General features: G+C 40.1%; 1 protein-coding gene and 1 pseudogene across 1 annotated transcript in view; one reads left to right on the top strand and one right to left on the bottom strand.

The window, feature by feature from the left end:
- LOC133991108 (tripartite motif-containing protein 16-like) overlaps nucleotides 1–24714 on the top strand; it is a 445082-nt pseudogene that overhangs the window by 382839 nt on the left and 37529 nt on the right.
- dnaaf11 (dynein axonemal assembly factor 11) overlaps nucleotides 1–24714 on the bottom strand; it is a 43976-nt gene that overhangs the window by 9980 nt on the left and 9282 nt on the right. The window contains 5 exon segments of the mRNA XM_062429298.1: nucleotides 6626–6717; nucleotides 8140–8235; nucleotides 10505–10574; nucleotides 10883–10948; nucleotides 12562–12632. Of these exon segments, the coding sequence (XP_062285282.1) occupies nucleotides 6626–6717; nucleotides 8140–8235; nucleotides 10505–10574; nucleotides 10883–10948; nucleotides 12562–12632 (395 nt within the window).

Below are 24714 nucleotides of genomic sequence, written 5' to 3'. Positions count from 1 at the left end.
CTTCCTCTGGCTAGGAGGTCCAAAATGGTTCCCTGTAATAGGTCACCCAAGGCAAAGGCCCCGCCGGTCATTATATCTCACAGGTAATGAGGTCCGTGGACCGCCAACGGAGGACTCGAGTCTCGAGCCTTTTCGCACCTTATTATCAGACGCAGAAGATGTTATAATGAGAGAACCGCAGACTGATAACTGCAGATGGTGCAATATTGATAAAGTCATTTGCTGTCAAGTTTAAAACCGGGCCGATGTAGAGATGAGGAGGCGTGGAGGAGGAGGGGTCAGGGGTTGGAGGATGAACACAGCGGTTATTCTCTCGATGGTGTAAGCAGAGATAATCATATCAGATCCTGAGGGACTCCGTCGCACTCGTTCATTATTACGACTCCACTGCAGAAGCTGCAGGGCTGCTGATGCTAAGAAGGATCTGATATCTGTGATCTCATTCTGGCTTCTGACAGGTTGGTTTATCACAGTTTTGTTCAGCATTTCTATAAAATTCTCATAAAATTATACTAGACAGGATAACAGCGGAGATCTGAGAACAAAGGTGACGTCACTACGAGCAGTCAGAAGATCCATCAGGTTGGAAACAAACCGACAAGTAAGACAAAATCATTAAGGAGAGGAAAACATTTGAAGACATCACCTTCACTCCTCGGACCTTTACATGGACATTTTAAAGTAGTTTCTTAATTATTTTTTATAGACATGATGATTTATTAATTGACTGCAAAATGAATTGATCACAATGAAAATAATCATTAGATGCATCCTTCGTCTCTGGACCTCAAGCTGCTCAGTTGCTCTGCTGCAGGAAATGACTCCAATATAATAACATAATGATTTGGCTTTGTAGTTGACCCTGACCTCTGACATTTAAAAAACCTCTGGGGACATTATCATAGGTGACAGGAGCTGCAGGATAATGTTTGATAAACCGCTCCATGATACAATTCACACGTCGCCCTGCCTTGTGTCATCAAGCAAATCCATTTTAAACACAATCATGGCCTTCAGATCCATTTCCATCTTCGCCAGAGGCCGGATATAGAATTTGCGGGTAAGCCTGGGGTCGAAGGTCGCTACTAATCATCTCCAAATGATGCAGTAACTCAGCGGCCGGCGGCGCTGCTCACCTGTCACCTTGCTGTGGTGCAGCAGCAACAGCAGCTTAGCATTTTTATCGAATGTTTAATTTAAAGGAGCGGGATTGCGGCGGGGCTCTTTACTGTGTTTGATGGGGCCAGCTGAAGGACAAGAAGTGGACGTGGCCATAAAATGGTAATGGTGATAGCGCGGCGACGAGCGCACCTCCAGGCAGAGGAGAGGTAACGGAGCTCAGAGGCCTAATGTGATCATTAAGAGGTGGAGCTGCTCTGACTGATCCTATGCTAACCCTCACTGAGACTGTCACCTTCTGTCAGACTCTAATGCGAACAGAAAGATGAGCAGCGATTGTATAACTTAATATAATGCTGAGTCACAACTTCTACAGTAGAAATATATGATCAGCTGATTTTGGATAATTTAACTTGTTTTCAATGCAAGCTGAGTCGCAGTCATTTCAGCAAAATCCAAAACGCACTAAGTGAACAATTTTGAGCAGAGGAGGAAATAAGGTGACGTTAATACGTAGCGACAAAGGTCACAGAGGGAGGGGGTCGAGGTGGACGGGTCAGCAAAATGTCAGACTTTGAAATGGGAGACTATTATTTGTTACCAGCTTCCTGCCAACAGTCAGTGTTACTTTGTTTTAAAAATCTCTTCCTCAGCCAGCATGTCCATGAGGGCCCCACATGGGTCAAATGTGGGTACTGAGTGGGCATGGGGCTTGAACTGGGCAAATGTTGCGGATCCCACATGGTTTTAAGTAACATGGGCCCCACATGTGAAGCCCACATTGGCTGACTGTATGAGCCCCATGAGGAATATAAGTGGGCTAAGCGGGCATAGGCAGAAACAGGGCAAATTGTATGGACCCCATATTGTTTTTGAAACAATAGTGGGCTGGCTAAATGGGCACCATTTAGGATCCATTCTGATCCCACTTAGACCCCATATGGGCAAACATATGGGGCCTACATGGGTCTCACCCAGTTGGGCCCCACCTGAAACCCAGTCAGAACCCATTTGACCCTAACCCCATATGGGTAAACACAGGTGGGGCCACCATGGAAACTTTGGACAAACCCACTTATGACCCATATTTGCAACCCAAATTTAACCCTTTTGGGGCCCACATGGACATGCTGGCTGGATATAGTCTCATAAAGATATGTCTCACTTTAAATATGATTGCGACTACATTCTTGTTTTAATCTGAAGAGCAGGAGGCTCAAAACGTCACTCTTGATATCTCGTTAAATTATACCTGCATTGGGAGCCACAGTGAGTTTTTTCTGGAGGTTACAGATTTAGTTTGATGGTCCAGCAGCTGTTTTTTTTATTCCAGATGTGCATGTCCACCACATGGACGTTTTAGGATGTTACAATGTTGAATGGAGGGAGACTTTAACCTGAACCCAACCAAACCTTAAAGCTGCTATAATCCATATTTCTATAACAGCGTCTGATGTTTCGGTCGTGACTCGTAGTGAATCATCAGGGACTCTGAACTGAAACGTCTCTCTCTAAAAGTCCCACACTGTTACTGAAACAGCTTAACTGAATAAATACATTTTGATGTTGTATTTGGGTCACATTTAAAGAATAAATACGGGCCCTGAGTCGTGTTCAGCTGAGTGTTACTGTAGCATCGTCTCTCTCTCTCTCCCGCTGTGACGCTGCAGCTCTGGTCAAGGTTATCTGTGTCTGATACGCTGTCATTAGCAGAGAGGGCGCTATCATCAACACTGCTGATAAAATGAATCATGCACTGTGTTTAATATACAACATGCATCTGTAATTAGGTCAGCTGGGACCTGATAAGCTGGAGGCATTTGAATATGTGCGTATTAAACTCAAGGCCAAACAAACACTAACACCAGTAAGCGAGACCAACACTTGACTCTGATAAATTCATCCAGCTGCCTGCAGGCCTCAGCTCAGCTGCTAGTCGCTCTTTATGCCTCATTAATATTATAAACTTATTATTTCTTACTGCATTACTGTCTGTTAGCACAATAAACAGCCAGATGAACAGAGAAAAACATGTATCACTTGATAAAATGCCAACAGAAGCTCAGTTTGACAATTAATTCTCAAGAAAATCTAATTACAGTGCAAACTTATTTAAACCATGAAGATAATATATTAACTATATTTTAGTTTTTATGGTAATGTGTTTTAAGACCAAACTGGAAATGTTGGGTCACTTTAATTTTAATTTAAAGATTACAGTCTAAACCTTCTCTATGTGTAAAGGGACTCGAGATGACTTTGGTTGTGATTTGGTGCTATATGAATAAAGATTGATTGATTGATTGATTGATTGATTGATTGATTGATTGATTGGCTGACCTTTTTAAGACATGGTGATAATTAGATTTGTGTAAATTTGATCTTTTATTTGTTTGGATTTCTTTCAGACTCCATTCATCACTGCACCGATACATTTCCTGATTATTGAAATAAATCTTTTGTTAAGAGTGAAGTTTCATGGACTTCCTTTTCCATCCTGACGATACCCATGATGATAATCAACCTTTTTCGTACCTCCTACTTTACAGCAGGGGAAACACTGAGCTTATAGTTGTGATATCCAAACCTAGCAGACGTCCGAACGGCTCATTTAAAGTCACAGTTTCACAGTTTCTGAATATGAGTTGTGTACATTTCTCTATGGACTGACTGTTTTGATACTTTCACAGCATGTAAACCTGCTTTATGTCCAAAAACTAAACATAAACCTCCCTTTTTTTTCTCCACATGTCTCCTTTAACTTCTAACATCATAACACACTGCAGAGAGTCTCTCCTGTGTTGCTGCTGACGACACTCAGCTGAAGTGTGGTTCCCTGCTGGATGTGAGTAAAGGGAGCGGGAGCAGTTTAGTCCGGTTCATCAGCAGTTTATCAGCAGAGCGATGAGAAGAAAACAGAGAATCTCACTGCTCTGCTCTACTTTCTCTCTTTAGTTACAGATTCTGACTCTGAGACAGCTGCTGATGCCACTAAATGTGATTTTGATATAATACCAAACAACATCAAGACCAGAATCACTGATACTGATGATGATGCTTTTTATTAATATGTATGAGTATGAAGGGGTGAGCCATGTGTCACCATTTAATGTGAATGCATCATTATTGAGCTCCTTCTGTACAGATTCTCATTATCGCCTAATGATTTTTTGAAAATGAAGCGTTCATTTGACTATTCTTTATGAATCACTTAACCCTTTACATACTGTTCAGGCTCAAATATGACCTATTTTTACATTTGATAGCTATAAAAACACCATATACACATTTCTGTTAGGGGGACTTTTCCTAATGTGACCCACATGCAAAAAAATGCATCATTTTTTTAAACTTTTGTGCAGCTTTTTTTTAATTTTTATGTATGCAAATGTACAAATTTGACCCGTTTTTATTTTTAAACATTTCAAAAATCAGCATTCATCATGTTGTATTCATCATATTCTATTAAAATGTTCACCTGGATAATAAAATAGTGATTGAGAATGTTTTAATCAAACATTTATTAGTGACTGATGGGGGAATTTATGAATGTGAATTGGTGAAGAGATTAATTATGAGTCAGAATATGAACAGTATGTAAAGGGTTAAATATAGAAGAGCTTTTAGGGTAAATATTCTTCCTCTCTTCCTCCTCCTCTGTTCTTTTCTGTTGCATGTCATGTTTGGTCTTAATGTCTGGTGTTACCACATGATACTTCAGTTCAGTCACTGCAGCAAACAGTTATTGAGTTTATGTCGATGCAAAGAGACTGATCCTTTTTTTTTTGGTATCAATCTTATTGATGCAAGTATTGATACTCAGAACAAGACGTGGTATTGATTGTATTGATACTTAAAGGATTGATTTGCTCACTCCTAGCTGCTGATAATGAATATCACTGCTCTCTTTTTTTCATATTTTAAAATCTGGCCAACAGATGAGCCTCCAGGGTTAAAATACCAACTATGAACTGCATCGTCTCGGGCATTAAAAGTTGAAAAGTTGATAGTATAATTGGCTTTTTTCAGGAGAGTCACAAAGGAAACAGAATATGGATGAGCATGCTGCGGATGATAACAGAGCTGCAAAATAAGGTCAGTATCGGGGCCGGTTCCCCATCCATTAGTCTGCATCATGCATCGCTCTCTGTCCTCCTTTCCCATCAGCTTCTCTGTAATATCACTTCAATTATTTGTGCAGTTGGGTCATTTTAAGACTGGCTTTGTAAACCTCTCAGCTGCTTTATGTGCAATCGTAAAGTTTGAATTTGTGGCTCCACTGATGAGCTGCATCACTGATGTTTAAGAGGCTCCAACACCAAACCTAAACTTTTATATCATGTCACAAGAAATGAGTTTGTAATAATTCCTCTCCTGTATATAAAACTCTGTGTAGTTTATTTTAAGTCAATTTGCTTTTTATGATCATCTTTGAGTCTGCATGCTTGTATTGTCATAAATATCAGACTGTAAAGATAATCAGTGTTGGGGAGAAACAATGTGTGATCAAATTACAGTTACTGATGAAAATGTTGATGATTATAAAAGGATGTTACATCTGAAGTCACACCTTTAAGATTTTGCTCAGGAGGGTTTTTTCCTCATTTTTTAATATTTAACATGTTATGATCTCCCTTATAAATCATGTCAGTATCCATGAAAAACAGCTGGACTTAGATTTTGGTGCTTAATGGGAACATTTACCCTAACAGCTGATCTTAGGTCTTAGGAAGGAAGGAAGGAAGGAAGGAAGGAAGGAAGGAAGTAAGGAAGGAAGGAAGGAAGGACAGAAGGAAGGAAGGAAGGAAGAAAGGGAGGAAGGAAGGACAGAAGGAAGGACAGAAGGAAGGAAGGAAAGAAAGAAAGAGGGAAGGAAGGAAGGACAGAAGGAAGGAAGGAAGGAAGGAAGAAAGGGAGGAAGGAATGACAGAAGGAAGGACAGAAGGAAGTAAGGAAGGACGGAAGGAAAGAAGGAAGGAAAGAAGGAATGAAGGAAGGAAGGAAGGACATATGGAGGGAAGGAAGGAAAAAAGGAAGGAAGGACAGAAAGAAGGAAGAAAGGAAGGAAGGACAGAAGGAAGAACGGAAGGACAGAAGGGAGTAAGGAAGGAAGGACAGAAGGAAGGTAGGAAGGAATGAAGGAATGAAGGAATGAGGAAGGAAGGAAGGGAGGAAGGAAGGAAGGAAGGAAGGAAGGAAGGAAGGAAGGGAGGAAGGAAGGAAGGAAGTAACTAGTTTTATGTAACCTATTTCATTTCTAAAGTAACCCTCCCAACCCTGAACATAATGATAATTTAATGTAAATGTGTATCCATATGAGTAATAATGTGTCATCATCACGGCAGGCTGAGGATTAAATGTGACGAGTTGTTTGGAAGATTTCAGAGCTTAGGATTGGTTTGGTAGGAGTGTTTCTGATGCTCATTCTCCTTCCTGTCCATCACATTATAAAGACATCTGTATCATGAGCTCTGCAGCTGTGGTGTTCATACTGAACATCTCTTACCTTTTGTTGTCTGTGGGCGAGCTGCTGCGTCTGCTCTGACAGGCTCTGGGTGGACGTGGGACGGTCTTTGTCACTTTGATTTCACCTTCAGCCTAAAAGCAAACATCAAAGAGCGAGAGAAGAAAAAAACAAACATATTACTTTCAAACTGCATCTGTGCGTTAATTTCTGAGAGTTTACTGGCAGCAGGATGCATCAGAAGCCATATGGAGGATTAATAGTAGCAGCTTCAGCACCTCGGGTCAATTTTGACATGTGTCAAAACTCAAAAATTTGGTATGACTTCATTTAAATGAGGCCTATTGATCACAATTTCCAAACATATGTTGGAAGTGAAGTTGACTAAAAAGGTTTAATAAAGAATTGTGTGATAAATTATACCTTAAGCTTAATAAACAGTCAGTTTTGACCTGGTCTATGGAACGGACGGCTGTTTATGAGCTTTTGTCAGAATCTTATTTATTACTGTCATTTTTATATTCTCTCTTATTTCTTTTATGTGTCTCATTGTCTGTTGATGTTTTTATGTGTTATCAGCCACTGAGGGACACAATATCGTTGTACTGCTGTGCAAAGATAATAAAGGCATTACATTGAATTGAATTGATCTGACATCAGCTCGTCAGCATGGTAGAAAGAAATGTTGCAAATGAAGCGTTCAGGGCAGATTGAAACCATGATTTTTGTCTTGCATGAAGCATTTCTACATATATTCACCTCAAATTGTAGAGTTTTGACCATGTTGAACACTTGACATCAGAACAAAATATAAATAACAGAATATTTGTCCTGTAAATCTCAAACTACCAGTAAAGAAACTATCACAGAAAACTGCCGACAGCCTAAAGTACCATCAGTGAAGTCGTAGTTTTACACAGTTAATAAGATTCATCTCAAACTCAGCAGATGTCTTGGAAGCTGAGATGATCATGAAGACATTATTATACAACTGTTCACAGACTAAAACATACCGAGAGGTTTTGGGTTGTATGTGTAAAACCTGAGTGAGTATCTTCTAAAGTTAGTCCACCTTGTGCTTCCTTGCTGAGCCACAGCGAAGGAACAGTAACTCAAAACAAGAACTTTGTAAGACTTTTTTCGTGAGATTGTAACTTTGAAAAATTTGCACTTGATTTTTCCGACACTGAACTGCTGAATTCTCGTATTAGCTGCAGATGAACACCAGAAAGCAATTTTACACACAGAGGACTATTGATCATTTCCTTATATCTTACACTGTAATTGCTTTAAGAAGGAGTTTCCTGGCTGAGAGTAGATGATGCTTTCAGTGTAGATATTGTATTAAAGCTAGTCTTTAAAATATATGTATGACATCACCATCTTGTTCTGCTTGTATCTGCAAGGAAGCTCAAACTGGAAAAACGTATTCATTAAAGACATCCTTAAAAAAAAGAAAAGAAAGTGCTTCATCTCCTGAAGGTTTGACATGCATCACCCCACCGGCCTCTGGCTCAGGTGTGCACGTGTACAAGCGGATGTGTGAGTGCACGTACTCGGGGCATGGTGAGGACCAGGTGTCCGGTGGTTTGGGACCTCTGCGCTGTCGAGCTGTCCGGCTTCACTTCGGCAGGCAGCACCATCTGAAATATCTGCAGAGTTTTAAATTATTCACAACTTTAATTAGCAAGATTAATGCGCTGATCTGGCACCAAACACTGTCCCCGAGTGTCAAATGACTTTAATCATTAGCGGGTCTTTTTATAGGAACATTTTCCAAAGAAAGACTTGAGAGAGTGACCAGAATAGCTCCGACTCAGAACAGTGGCAATCAATCACCAGAATGAAATCCCATGAGAGCCAAAATTATCCACATGGGGAGGAAAAACAGCATTTAATAAGGCTTATTTCAATCTTTTATAATATCATATAGAAGGGGGGAATTGAGGGAAAACTCCAAAACTGCATCTCATCTGCTGGTGCTGCAGTCGTTGGATGTGTCTGATGTGATCTATGCACCTCTCAGATGACTCCTACCAGTCAATCCACCCCCGCTGCTGCCTTTTAAATGAGTTCATATTAAGAGGGAATTTTTAAAGGGCCCCTGAGTTGATGTATCACTGCGTAAATCACCACACCCGTCCAATCAGGCCGACCCCTGGCGTAAAACAACCATCCATAAATACGCTAACAGCAGCTCGCAGCAGAGCCGTGACATTCAAGCACTCAGAAGCCGACTGTATCTGTAATTTGTTGGTTTTTTTTCTGGAGGGTGAAAAACAGGAACAAGAAACAAACACAAAAAAAAAGACAGGAAAAATTACAAGTCTTGGATTTATGTGTGGGCAAACAGCTGTTTAATCAAGCTTAAAGGTCGCTGCGGTCTGTTTGCTGGAGATTAAAATCCTCATCGATGCTGCTGAGAGGAAATATGACGGAGCGAGCGGACACCTGGAGGTAACTCTGTGGTTACGATGACATGCAGGACTGAGCTTCCCTTTTTACAATATACCACACACACAAGACTGATAAAAAAAAATGAACACCTGACACAAGATAAATACTCAACTTCTGCTGACACTGAATCTTCCCTTCCTTGGCAGGTAGCTCAGCCGACTGCAGGTTGTATTTTATTCTAAACATCCACGCTCGACTGATCAGTTTTTCGGACCCCAGAGAGAGAGAGAAAGAGAAGGGCTCAAGTTCACGGAGGGGAAATGACTCCACAGCAGGTGTAATAAACTCTCTCTCCATAAACGTATCAGAACGTCATACTTAGGATGAGGTTTGATGATTCAGCCGTTTCTGACAGCCTTTTATTTGCTCTAAATCTGACTCTTCATCCATCACACTTCACCCTGCGTCCAACTCAGCAGCAGCAAGCGCCATCATCATGAATTCACAGCAGCCATTCGGGCTCATAAATCACTGCAAACTGTTGACAAATCATCTTATTACGAGGTCGTTAAAGCAGAAACAAGCTAGGCGTGATGAAAAAGACAGAAGGGGTCAAGTTTTAACTAAAAGTGCTGCTTTTGTTTTAGCACCTCAAAGGTGTGCTGAAGGATCAGTTTCGGTGATTTTCTAAAGTTTCTTCCTCAGTTCTGTCAACAAATCTCATGTTTAGAGCCAGTACAACAATGAAATGATCTTCTAAGCAGTATTGTGTGTGTATTCAAAGTCTGATATATCTTATTCCTCTTGTTGTTGTTCTGGGTGACATGTTCCTTAACCATGAAGAGTTTGGTCACATTTGTTTGGTTATGCTACCCACACATCAGAAGAGTCAGAATTTTTAGTAACACGCTGGTTTCACACTATGATTTTACAAATACTGTGAATCTTCCAGGGTCACTATTTACAGACTTCAACCAGATTCTTATTGTGAATGTTTAGCTTTTCATGGAGGTCCACGTGGCCAAAACTAGGAACAGGTTGACTGGGACTGACCTAAAACAGCTTAGATTAGCATCTTAAACTAAACCATTGAGTTGACGGGAGCGTGCTGCACCTATCATGATTTCTTTCTGACTTTAGACATTTAGTCTGTGACTGTGTAAACCGTTTGTTGTGAGGTCAGCATTAGAAACGACTCTAAAAGACTGATAACAGCAATAAGATCAGTCAGAGCAGCAGTTCTGTGTAAACCAGATGCTACTGAGCATGTGCAAAAAGCCATAGAGGCCGCCATGATGCACCGCCATGTTTCTACAGTGGCCCAGAAAGGACAAATCAAACAAATGTTCTTGTTTTTTGCAAGTTTCGTAGCATCCGTCTGTTCTTGTACATCCTTGGAAGGGGAGAGTCAGGTAGAGGTATTTAGATGTTCAACCTCACCACTAGGTGTCAGTAAATCCTACACACTGCACCTTTAAAGCTGTGTCTTTCAATTAATCTGATAATTAAAAAGCAGCACTGTACCTTTCCTTTGATGGTCACTCTGGCGTACGTCGTCTGGATATCGATGTCTAGCAGGGAGGTGTCCATGTGTCTGTGGGGGAGGGGATGGGGGAGGGAAGTCAGGTGAGTTTATATAGACAGAGACAGGTACAGGTGTTCCTCTGCAGGTGGAGGAGTCTAATCAAATAAGGATTTTACACACATCTGTAATAACTGTAACGAAGATTAATACAAAATGAGAAGGTGAGTGAGATGTTTTTTCAAATCTAGTTCAGGAAATTAGAACATAAATATACAGTATCTGAAGCTTATATGAGGCTTCAGCAGTCTGATATCTTCCACATTCAGTCTTTTTGATGTAATATATCCTCCTTTATATGTGTGGATCGCTGGTTGTACCTGTATACAGCCAGGTCTAAGATGATCAAGTTGTTTTCATCGTCCTCGGTGAGACAGAAGTCGAGCCTGAAAACACACAGACACAGAAATCAGACGTTAAAATATATAAAAAATAAAAAACTGAACCAACAGCTGAGCTATAAACAGTGTTATTTCTATATTAAATATAATTCACACATGGAGAAGTCTACACTAGGAGTCTCACCTGAAAATTGGAATACTTGTCATTTTATGCATTGTTAATTTTTATTATGAGATACTTTGTGTATTTTTATTGTGTATTGGTATTCTGTTATAATTTATGGGTTATAGTCTTTTTAATCATAAACTCAGATCTGTGTGCCACTGCTGACTGACTACAGATGCAAATTAGCTCATAAGTATTTATTGTGCACTGCAATAAACAGTAAAGATAAAGAAGATTTTAATTTTTAACAATATTTTCTGGTAGTGGTACATTTAGACGTCACAATAACTACTTTTGTTGGACGATATATTCTCCCAGAAATAATCGCGATAAATGATATTATCGTAATTTTAAGATCATTTTATGCCACACACAGTTAACATGATACGATATGTTCACATGCTGTAATTCAGAAAAAAAGAGATTTTATCGAGGTCATGTCCATGTGTTGTACGATAAGTAAATCAGTAACGTAACGTTACAGGCGTAGGTACATTTCTTGCGCTCCTTCTAAACAATATAAACATAACATCTAAATATCCTCCCTAACGTCTCTGCCTTCAGCCAATCAGGAGAAAACGTCACCTATAAGAAATATTCTATGTGAGACGCATCGATCCACAGAACAGGACTTAACGAGCCGCTCACGAAAGGTCGGTGAGAGTTTTAACAGATCAGATGTTTCGGCTGTTTTATCGCGGCGCTGCAGTGAACCTCGCTGTCCCGTCTCATGTAAAGTGATTCATCATAAGAAAAGGACACACTGCTGACCCGAGTGTGTCCTCAGCTCAGATTACAAATGAAATCAGCCGTGTTTCAGGGCCTTGACCCCCCGTGGCCTTGCTCTGGATATAAACCTCTGGCTAATGGAGGGAGACCGGGGGTTAACCCAAGGCGATCAGGTTGCCCCCCCCTCCACCTCCACCTCAACACACTGTTGTAGTTCTCTGATGATGGCAGCAGTTTGTGAAAGCAGTGTTGAATGAAACGCAGCTCGGTTATGAAGAGCTGTGAGAGTTAAACGTGACAGTCGAGCTGTGACCTGTTTCCTTTATGATTATTATTTTTTCTATAACACAACTGAAGCAGGTTGATTGGATGTGTTTTTCTGGTCTTTCTGAGCAGCAGAAAAACTGAACTTGAACAGATTATAAATGTTTCTTTGTGCTGCTGCAGCAACACAGTGGACTGGTTGATTATTTTCTCCCCCACAGTTAATCACAGCTGCTGAGTCTGAACCGCTGCAACATTACAGAGCGACTGTAAGCAATGTTTCTGTAAACAATGAGCCATTTTCCTGAGCAGACTGTGCTGAAATAATCAATCGCTCATTATTTTCTCTTTAGAAGTTCCCAGAGATGATGTGGCAGTGCTGAGGTACATGTGCAGGATTATTTGTTGTGCATCAGCACTGTGGTAAATGGCATGTTTGACCCTTTAATTGTGTACGTAGTGTGTTTATTTTCTACATGTTTCACGTCTCAGTTCATACTTGGGTTCATTGACGTTCAGGACTCGTCCGTCAGCAGTTATCAGAGTTCTTGGAGCCTTCGGCTTCTTCTCCTTCTGCCTGCAGGGAAACAGTAAGAGAGTTAGTGGAATACAGTGTGTGTCTGTGTGTGTGTGTGTGTGTGTGTGTGTGTGTGAGGGTCAACTGACAGATGACAGTACCAGGGTTATAGGGTCTGAGATCTGAGGGGTGAAGGAGAGAACCGCCTTCTCCTCCAGGAGCATCCATAAAGATTTAACACTAAGGATACAACTAATGATCATTTTCATTATCTTTTATTTTCTCGATTAGTCGTTTGGTTCATAAAATGTCAGAAAAAGGCAAAAAAATGTCAATCAGTGTTTCCCAAAGTCCAAGATGACTTTGTCTTCAAATGTCTTGTTTTGTCCTCAACACAACAAGATATTCAGTTTACTGTCACAGACGACGAAAGAAACCACAAATATTCACATTTAAGAAGCTGGAATCAGATAATTTGGTCTTTATTTTTCTTTAAAAAATGATCCAAAGCAATTAACACATACATTTTTTGGTGTATTCTTGAACTGAAACCACATTTCCTCCCCTGAGCTGAAAGGTTTACTGTATTCTCATTACCATCTGCTGTACAAGCACTCACTCCATTAGCCACATGAAGCGGGCCGTGACACAGGCTGGGAAACACACACGTCCGTCTATCAGACCCACTGAGCAGCAGATGAATGGGAGTCGGCGGTCGAAGCAGGTGAGTGTTTAGCGCCATCATGACAGCTGCAGCCATACATCAGTCCGCTGAGGGGAGGGGGGGGGAGTGTGACAGAGTGTTGGAACAGCTTTCAATCTGCTAAACTCCTCCACGTTAAGTTCATGTTGTTATTAGAGTGGCGGGCTGCAGAGAGACCCTTAATGAGTTTAAGTGGAGCTGTGGAGGCAGAGTGAGATGAGGCACTAACACTTCCTGGGTTAATGCTTCCATTACCACCGTTGGTTCTCCATGTTAACAAAGAGACACGCTGTCTCCTTCCTCACACTTTATATTAATGTTAGAGGAACGCCTGGTCAAGCCTCCTTAATACAGCTGTGAAAATATCATGCTGAAGCTTTTCATTCATTATTTGGATTGCTGAGTATAATTTGTATTCAACAGCTGACATTTAATCAGACTTTATCTGTAAAGCACTTTTCATACATAGTAAAAGTGCTTGAGGTGTAGTATTGCACAATATACAGATACTAAAAATGCACTGCAGTCAGAGGTGGGAGGTAACAGAGTATTTGTACTTGGTTACCGTACTTCAGTAGAGTTTCCAGGTATCTGTACTTTACTTCAGTATTTATTTTTCTGACAACTTTTACTTTACTCCCTACATTTGAACACAAATATCTGGACTTTCTACTCCTTATATAGTCAAAACAGGACTCATTACTTGTTTGAACATCAGTGACATTATGAAAAGAAGACATGACGTGCAAATAAACGATAGCAAACCCTCCCCGAGTGACACCTCATACCAAAATCTGCTACTATAAGGAAAGTCCAACAATGTGCAGACAGAGCAGGAATATGACAGCAGCAGGAAGACTCTACCATATGAACACATGCTGAGCACTGAGCACAGTTTACAGAGCTCCATTATAACAGCAGTCAGACACGATTAAAAAAATACGTTACGTTCGGCCCTTAATCTCATCGCGATTAACGCGTTAACCCTGACAGCCTTAATATTTATATTATATATATTATATATATTTACTGTCTGAAATGTGGCTTACAGCAGAACCAGACTGTGTCCAGTGAATGTTTTTTCTGTACTCGTCAGTTATCAGGAGAGGTATTGTGTGTCATTGACGATTTTTACTTTTATACTTAAGTACATTTCAGAGCCTGTACTTTCTTACTTTTACTTGAGTAAAGGAGCTGAATCAGTACTTCTACTTTTACCAGAGTCTTTTTTCTACACAAGTATCTGTACTTCTAGTTAAGAACAGAATGTGAGTACTTTTCCACCTCTGATTGTAATACCCTAACATTACTAACTCCAAAAGTCAAAAACAGACCAACAATCTAGAGCACATACTGTACTGGACAGTGCTGGATAAGGTTTGCTAATATGTCTGCTGGCCACTTTCGAATATTCTGGGAGTGTCCTAATATTACTTCATACTGGGTAGATGTAATAACGGCAATCAGATCAACTATCAGCTTACAGCTTGATCTCAAGTTATTCATATATCTAGGAAACATACCAGTAAATGGCTGAGCAGTGAGTGTCAGACAATCTAAGTCTGGATAGAAATAGTAAAAGAAGGTCAAAGCTCCAGCAAAGCTTGTATTAAATGAGAACTTTACAAACAGACCAACACGTTCTACAAGCTTCGACTTTCTTTAGACTTCCTTCTTCGTGCACCTTGGATGTAGGTGAAGTTGTGCCAAAAACCTCCACCCTGTTTCTATAAATATAAATTTTCCCTGAGACGTGATACAGAGAAGAGTAACAGATACTGGAAGAAATGGAGATGGTACTTAGATTTGGGATGACTGTATTACAGGATGTTTGGAGCTCCACGCTGGGACTTTTTAAGTGGACTTTGTTAATGTACGGAGGAGGGTTTCTCAAAGGACAGCTATGGACTCCCTCCCCCTCCCCACCAACTCAATCTACTGGCTCCTATTCTTGCTTTGAATGATATCTAGCATTTCACATTGCAGTAGATGAGCCTGTCTATTGTGTTTGTTTTGTGGGCATGTTGGGTCTCTTTAAATTAAATTAAAGAGTACAGTCTACACCGGCTCCATGTGTAAAGTGTCTTAAGATGATTTTCATTGTGATTTGGCGCTATATGAATGAAGAATGATTGATTGACTGTATGTATGTGTGATTGTATAAAAAATATTGCTACAGCAATAAAAATAAAGTTAAAAATGTGTTTTTATTAGTAGCTGTACTTTAAGAATGACAGTGTTTTAATAGGAGAGGTGTTTCCTGTGTGTGTGTGTGTGTGTGTGTGTGTGTGTGTGTGTGTGTGTGTGTGTGTGTGTGTGTGTGTGTGTGTGTGTGTGCATGCGTGTGTGTGTGTAGTACTCTGTTTCCTCTCCCTGCAGGTAAACTGAGCCTGCCAACATTTTTTCCCTCTCATGCACGCTCAGCTTTTCACAGTGACCGATTGAGATGCATGGCCGCAGGTACGAGTTCTCTTGCCAACCCTGCTGACATGATTATTTTGCTTCCAACAGTCAGGGGAAGCCCAGAGACATGCTGACCTATACGAGGAATTCAGACATCGACAGGTCCTTGTGTCTTCCTGAGCCAATCAGCTCCCAGCCTACTTTTGTGCTGTTTCATTATTCTGATTTGTATTTAAGTCTTTCTGTTCAGTGTTTGTCTAGATTTGACAGTCTTCGTCAGTACTTGTCTAGTTTTCGTCAATTCTTCATCAGTTCATCTCTGTACTTTTGGTTGTTTTTTTGCACGTCCAAGGAAATAAAGATTTTTCTGCCTTTGGTTGGCTGTGGCTCAGGAGGTAAAGCAGTCGTCTACCAATTGAAAGATTGGCGATTCAATTCTTGGCTCCTCCAGTCCACATGTTGATGTGTCGTTGAGCAAGATAATTTACCCCAAATTTCTCTAATGGCTGCACCAATGGTTTGTGAATGGTAAGTCTCCATCTGAAGAGGAGGTTGGCACCCTGCGTGGTAGCTCCTGTCGGTGTATGAATGTGAGTGAATGGGTGAAAAGTGCTTTGAATAGTCAAAAAGACTAGAAAGGTTCTATATAAGTAGAGTCCATTTACCATTTGGTCTCTACATTTGTGTTCATCTGCTCTGCTTGTCATGATAGTAACGTGATAATTTAGTGTAAAACACACCCAGTCATTGACAGGTTGGGTGTGTTTGTGTTGTGGATGAGTCGGGTGAGACAGAGGTCAGGTATCTTCATCACTCCTTCCCCCATCTCATTCAAAGCCATATACTGTTGGCTTGTGAAGGTCAGACTGCGGCTCTCTGCCCTATAAAATCCCGCTCTGTAACTTTTCTCAGGGGTGTGACGGGGCATCTATCAAACAGCTGAGTCAGGCAGATATCAGTGCTGACAGCTCCACTGCTGCTTTCTGAAGAGTCCGGAGCTGAGGACGATCCGTTCAGACAGCTTTCAGTTAGCCATGAACGAATCGGGCTGCAGCGAAGTCTTCATCTGATTAAAGTACAGCAGCAGCGTCACTGCAGAGAGGACTCAGCTCACAGGACACACCTTTTGTTTGGTGGTGTAACATTGCACACTGCAGAGGTGTTGTATAATATTATTAGAGATTATCAGTCAAACAATGAATTGATCGAGCAATTAACTGTTTGATAAATGCCAAACATTCACAGGAACTGCTGCTTTTCTCTCTTTTATATCACTGTTAACTTCGGGCTGCTAGTTAGGTAGAATAGGACATTTGATGACATGATGGAAATGGTTCACTATTCTGACATTTAATAAACTAAATAATTACTTTATTGATCCAAAAAATTCTGAACTGAGCTTTTCCTTTTCTAGAGCTTTCAATTAGAGCTACAGAGGATTAGTTGAACATGATCAAACTACGTATCTAGTCGTTTAATTTGGAGCACTTTTTGGTACAGGATGTGATGCTGATCCAGTGATTCCCGTGTGGCATGAAAGTGGACATATCAGTCGTTATGTTTCTGTAAAAATACAGGTTTTTGTCTCATACATTTCTGAAAGAATGTTTCTGTCATCTACATTAATACGAATATGTTCCAGAGTATGTGGCAAGAAGATCTCATTATTTTTAAATTCTTTTTTCTCTATATATCGTCCAACAAAAGTAGTTATCGTGACAGGCCTAAGTCACTACCTTTTCAGAACTGCTCTGTCTCCCAGATGGACTTTACCACACCAGCTCTACAGACCCACCTTTTACTTGTAATTGCTTTGTATAATTGAATTTTATTGTATTTGCTGTTGTTTTCCTTTTCTGTCTTTGTAAATGTCTCGATGGGTTAGGGTTATGAGGTTCATCCTCAATGATCTATTGAGTATAAATAAAGGTTTACTGCTACTACCACTACTACCCACAAGGGAAATAACAATTAATCAATCAATAAAAACCAGGTAGATTTTTACTGTGAAGCCCACATTTAGATCATTTTGTCTAGTAAACCGGGTGAAGACAGTCTTACACATCACTCACATGTCGTTTTTAATGTGGTAACAGCTTATTTCTCCAGTAGTGTCAGTGATGTGAAAGGAGTCAATAATCCTCAATATTAGTGTTATTTAGTCCACCAGGAGCTCAAATATTTGCGTCGTCCATGTTTTGATAGCTGGCGTCACTTTCTTAATCTCTTCATTTAAACATCCAACAACACTTTGCACATTATCTCTCAAACCCGTTGCACATCAATTAACTTTGTCCATTTATCAGCCTGTCAGTTTTTCTTCTTTTTTGTAACTTGAGCTTCACAGACTGCAGGTTGGATCTGCTGCTCGTCTGGTGTTATCCTTCCTCTCGGAGGAACAGAGCAGCCATTAACACACAGAAGCGTCTCCTTGCTGACCTTATCGGAGAATCCACCTCAGGAGCAGGAAATTCATCTTTCCTGACAACCCAGTGACGGCACGACTGCATGCATCAAGTCAGCGCGCTCTGACAGCCACGCGCAGGGAGACGATAGAAACGGCAACACCATATCAACCTGATTTTATGCTTGGACAACACGCAGGCCCCGGGATGGCTTTGTGTTACGGATTAGGAAGCCAAAAAATCACTGGTTGGCTTCTTCACGCTGCCATCACACCAGGTTCATTTAAATCAGGCTCATCCAGGTACAACCAGACTTCTTATCATTGTTTATTACGCTCCTGTGGAGACTTATGAATAAAATATTAAAGAGGATAAGGGATGAAAACAACTATTCTCTGCACACACTGTCACATGCATATACTGAAGAAACTCAGACAATAAATGTGTGTTATAAACAAGACAATAGGTTTGGTTTCATTTAATTAAAAATGTGACGATTTGATGCTTTTCTTCATCTTACATCACAGTAAACTGAAGGTATTTGGGGTTTTGCACATTTGAAGATGTCACTATGGGTGTTTTCACTACTTTGTATTGATTGATTGGTTGCAGAAGTCCAATTAACTGAATATTTTCCATCATTTTTTTTAACAAAGATGGAAAAATCGGAAGGCTGTTCATCATTTTGACAGATTACACTGAAGATGATCAACCGCAACTTTAAGTTATTCACACTCTTGTCCAGTGTGCATATTAATTATAATTATGAAACAAATTAATGAATGTTTTCTGGTGTCTTTAGTCCTCTGTGATGGTAAACTGAGAATCGGTTTTGGACTGTTGGTTGGGATAAAACATGACATTTAGGTTTTTATCTATCAGCTGATTGGGGAGTAGCTTCTGCAGCCTGACAGGCGAAACCAGAGCAAAGAAAAACCAACAATACTAACAGCTGCTTTATAACTGTGAGTGGACAGTGTTGACATTGTTATCACCTCCTCTTTTTTTCTCAGCTAAATTTTGATAACTGGACGAGTCGATATTACTTAAAGAAATGTTTAACAACGTATTAACTGAAACTATACAAATACACAGAAGCCTAATAGAAACACTCTCACAGCCAGGAAACAGGCCAATGTAAAGTGTTTCCCTTGGGAAGCGCTAACGTATGCAGCTCAGATCTTCGTGACTCTGCGGCTTGAGATGTTATTAAAACTAAACGCTGTGATTCAGCACTGTCAGTGAGGTGGAGGGTGAAATAGACAGATCCTCCCTATTATAGAAAAACCGGCAAGAAAAATATATGACACCCCTCTCTTTACACACAAAGAGAAGAAAAGAAAAAATTCAGCTACTCCTGCAGTCTGTTTGATCAGAGAAGCGGCCAGAAAAAAAGCTGATTCTGACCTTATTAAGAAGCTTTATTCAATTCTTGATCTTTTCCCCTCTTTGTGTCCGACTCTTAAGCAAAATGTAAAGTATAAATCCCTGCAGGCTGCAGCAGTGCACTGTGGTCTAACACTGCACTGACATCAAGGAGGGCAGAGATGTGAAAGATCAGCTGTAGGACTGCAGAGCTGCTGGTGTAAGAGTTGGCACTAAATCCACTTTTCTTCTTAGTCAACAAAGTATATGTGCTGTTTACTCCGTTATCAATTGAGCCTGATTCCAGTCTGTTCATTGTGACAGTGCTTATTTACATGTTTCCTGAGAAATACATCATCTTTAAGCTAAAACAGGGTGTTGATTTACTCTGTAATAATACTACGCAATGACAATATCTATATATAATACCTAAATCCATAAAAAATTGGGTTTAATGATCTTAAATGGAAGGTTCTGGTTAATGTGAGACGTGGAGAGTAATATAGGTGAATATATACAGTTTCTACAGTATATATCAAAGCTTTCAGAGGTTAAAATTATGACATGGATGTTGAAGTCAACGTCATTTACTTGAGACACGCTAATCTAACTTTTGTAATACGTCAGTGGAGGGTATCCAAGTCCTGATCCAGAGCTTGTTCTGTCCCACATTTTAAATCTATAAACCTCACTGCAAGGAAGTCATTAAAATAATCTTTATGTAAAGGGAACATGGGGTCAGGGATTACTGTGACCAAAAAAAACCTGACTGAATGAAATGTAACTGCTAGAATTAAGACAGTAAGACAAAGGAATGGTATTTAATGTGAGTTGGTCGTGTTTTAGCTGATCCACTGAACGGATTAAGTCAGTACAGGTAGAAGAACGACACAAAAGGTCGTAATGTCAGGCGCCCAAAAGCGACATATTGTTCAGTTTGAGTGACTGATGGGATCCAGCAGCTGTAGTAATATGTGACCTGGAGCAGTGGTGCAGTTCAGATGATGACGTTTATATATATATGTGTCATTCTGAGGACGAGGAAGTGGATGGACCCAACAGTTGACTTTGCCTCAAGAGACAACTGTTCATTTCCTGTTTCCAGCCGCATTAAAAGTGTGAGGACGATCGTCCCCAAACCTTTAACCCCGGGGTTATTATTGTTGCCATGTCGACGAAGGTAGCTTAACTGTAAGGAGGTAGTAACTTTAATCCACGCCACCTGTTTCTCTAACCTTCACAAAGTGATCATTTGAACCGAAACCATCATCTTTACCTAAACCTAACCAGACCTTAATCTAGGGCTGGGTATCGTTTAAAAAATTACGATACCACTACCAATCCAAGTACCCTTAAAGTGATACCGATACCAACTGAGTACTTCATTCCATACCGATTACACGTTTACTGCACTTTAGAGCGTTTAGGTGGCATCTTGGCTGCTGAACTGCTAAGCGCGCTAACTCAAATTCACCACGACTTCACCACCACAGACGGGTTGTAGCTGCTGTGGCAGTGGGCCAATCACATGTTGCATTAAATAGAAGAATGCTTGAGGTTGTGAGCAAGTCCATACAAACAGTCATATTTTCTAGTTCTGGATGCAAAAAGGATCGATTGCAGGTATTGTATGGCGGGAGACGTTTTGATACTACTTGGTATCGATTTATTTCGGTCCATACTGATACCCAGCCTTGCCTTAATCAGAGCGCTGTCACATGATTTAAACATCATGTCATGTTTAACAGTGATGTGTAACAGGAAGATGATGATGTCGTCCTGCAGATTACAGCTGAATGTGGTGCAAGATTAGAATATGCTCTGTAGTCACATGATCAAATCATGTATTTGGTTGTTTAATATGGACGATTTGTTGGAAAACAGATGTGCTGGTATCATAATCGGTCAACATCCATCGGTTTCCTGAAATCCTCCTGTTAGTGTTAAAAATACACTGTAGTTCACACTGTTGGACGTTAACGCTTACTGTAAAAACACCATATACACATTTATTTTGGCCGGACTTTTCCATGTATGTGAGGGTTAAACAGTATTTTGTAGCATTGTTGGACTTTGCGTGAGAAATATGTCATGAAATGTGTCGTTCAGGAGTCACATGATCAAACCAACCAAGGAGGATTGATCAGTAGGTTTGTTTCTGTTAAAATGCAAGTTTTTTCCATACATTTCTATCAGAATAAATGTCAATCAGTTCATGTTTCTGTTACACAAACATGTTCCAGACAACGTGATGAAAAGATATTATCATTTTTATATAAATTCGTCTCTTCTGATCGACACAGACCCTTTGTTTTCACTGGTGGAGTGGAGGCGGGCAGGATGTGAAGGTTTTGTTTTAGAAGAAGAACAGAAGCATTAATGTTTTAAAAAAAACTATTTCCATTGGCCTTTGACACTTCTTCTCTCTTTCCAGCTGCTAACTTTTCTACCTCAAGCAGTCACCAAACTGTTTTTGCCATATTCTTTTCAAATATCGAGTCTTTCCATCCTTTAAAAATGCATGAAAACAAATGAATAAATACAAGTCACAGAGACACACATACTGGTAGAAGTGGTCAGCATGTCCAGTAACCAGAGGGTTGATGGTTTAACAATCAGACCCAGCAGGAGAGTTTATCCCCCTGTGAACTGAAGGCTCTGGGCTTGTATCGCAGAGTCCACTTCCACTGTCAGACTGCCCTTGGACAAAGCTTGGACCGACCCTGAAGTCTCAGAGGAGCTGGATGAGTGTAGGAGGCTTCGTGTATTTATTATTCTGGAGATGTATTACATGTCAGGTTTATTTGTATGGTCTTTAATCACGCTTACAGTTCCTGGCTTTACAACACCCACACCATGCAACAACAGAGGACGGATGCTGCAAACACCGAGACAACATTTTAGGATTTATACGACCGTTCTGGAAAGACTCTGTGAGGGCAGAAAAATATTTTATAGTGAGAGAAAGAAATAATTCAACCAGCTTCTTGTTGACGCTCTGTTAGTTAAACACAAAAAAATTAAGTGTGGTGTGTGTTTATTAGTTGTGAAAGACTGCTGGCTAATAACCGATATAATCAGAGGCTTGACTGTGACTGCGGATGTCTCGGGGTCAGCTCGTCAGTCCACTGGCTGCTCTCACTGACTGAAACCTCACAGCTGCCAGCTGATATAACTGCAGTGACAGAGAGGCACAAGGTGTGTGTGAGTGCCAGAGAGAGAGAGAGAGAGAGAGAGAGAGAGAGAGAGAGAGAGAGAGAGAGAGAGAGAGCGAGAGAGAGAGAAAGAGAGAGGAAGCTCAATGAGAAAAGGATGTGCAACACACACACCCAATTAACACCCCAGCACCAGGGTCACCTTAAGGGTGAGCACTAATTAGCAACATGGCGCGAAAATTAATTAGACTTTGACAAATAGTTTGCTCACTCACCACCGACCGGTCTGAAACATGCTGAGGTTTGATTGGTGCACGAACTCGACTGTCTTTCACGTGATTAGTTCAGGAGGGCATCCGCAGTGACTTTAAACCTAAATAAGCTATAATTTATTTATTTTAACTACTCAACAATAACTGACTGACACGTTTAAGTATTAACACCTTGGAAAAGTGTTTATCCAGCTGACTCAACAACATCAATGTTTTGTGTCCAGCTGATTAATGTAACTCCAATATTCACTCTCTTTTAGCTCAGTTTTGGTCTCATCCAACGCTTGAGAAACATATCTGGCTCTTTATCTGCTAAACATGCCACTTTCTTCACCAGTCTCTAACTGTGTCAGTATGTTGTTTGCTGCCTTGCAGGTAGAGTACAGTGGGATTATCAGAGAGGACATGTGCCAAAAAAACAGCTAAAAAGTAGCTACGGGCAAAACAATCAAGATCCCGCCAAAAATAGAAAAATCCATTCAGATGAGAATCACTGCTCTAATATTATACGAATCGTGCCAAAAGTTGATTGCACTGTCGATTCGTCCTTAACTTGAAAAATAAATAAAAAAACATGAAGAAAAATAAATAAATAAACTCAAAATCAAATGAATGGATTTACTGCAGGTTGCTGTATTAGACTGCAGCAGTGTTATCTGATGATAAACTGGAAACTCTGTGTATGTAAATGAAAAGGTGATGACTTTGTGTGACTTGCTCTGTCAGCCTTTTTTTTTTAACGGATGTGCTGAAAAATCAACATGACAACAAACTGTGCAGCCACACTGAAAAAAGCCTTCATGTCGTTACACACATGAACACGTCAGCAACAATTATGCCCCGAAACACTTCTGTTGAAAATGCTCCACTTATGTCTTATGAGAGCCGTGTTCAGAGTGTGTTAAGTGTGTTTGGCAGTCGCACAGTTTAACCTTCACATGTTCAGGTCCATGTACATCATCTGTATGATAAAGGACATGTCTGTGGATTTTTATTTATCTTTTTATGCTGCCATCAAATTTCATGTTTGGATCCAAGCCAACAATGAACTGATTCACTAACCAGTATTATGTGTGTATCTAAAGTCTGATATCTCTTATTCCCAGGGTTGGGAAGGTTTGTTTAGAAATGTAATAGATTATAGATTACTAGTTACTCTACTTAAAATGTAATAAGTAATGTAACTATTTCAATGACTTCATCAAAGTAATGTAACTTAATACATTTGATGACTTTTCTAATGTTCTAACCAATGTTTTCAGCTGTTAGGGTAAATGTTCCTTCCTTCCTTCCTTCCTTCCTTCCTTCCTTCATAAGACCTAAGATCAGCTGTTAGGGTAAGTGTTCCCATTAAGCACAAAAATCTAAGTTCAGCTGTTTTTCATGGATACTGACATGATTTATAAGGGAGATCATTTCTTATAAAGCAACATTTATCTCTCATTTGAAAATGTATTCATTAGTTCATGTAGATTTTGGAATATAAAATAAAGATATTTGATGAATAAAGTGGGTTTAATTGGTACTGTGACTCCATTTAAGCCCATGTGTGCTCCAAATAAGCCCACATCATGATTAATTTACTAAATATATAAAACATATTGATTTCAAAGAATTAAAAACAGCAATATATGTATTCAGTAACATGTTAAATATTAAAACATGAGGGGGAAAAAACCCCTGAGCAATATTTTGAAGGTCCTCTGTTGTTGTCTAAAAACTTGAAACCCGCTGCACTGGGTGTCATGTTCCTTCATTATGAAGAGTTTGGTCACGTTAGTTTGTTTTAGAAAAGGCTCCAAAGACTAATAACAGCAATAAGATAATAACTT

Source organism: Scomber scombrus, chromosome 11 (genome assembly GCF_963691925.1).
Source record: "Scomber scombrus chromosome 11, fScoSco1.1, whole genome shotgun sequence".
In the NCBI taxonomy this organism is placed as follows: domain Eukaryota; kingdom Metazoa; phylum Chordata; class Actinopteri; order Scombriformes; family Scombridae; genus Scomber; species Scomber scombrus.
Note: the sequence above shows the minus strand (reverse complement) of the source record. Positions and strands in the feature narration are given on the sequence as shown.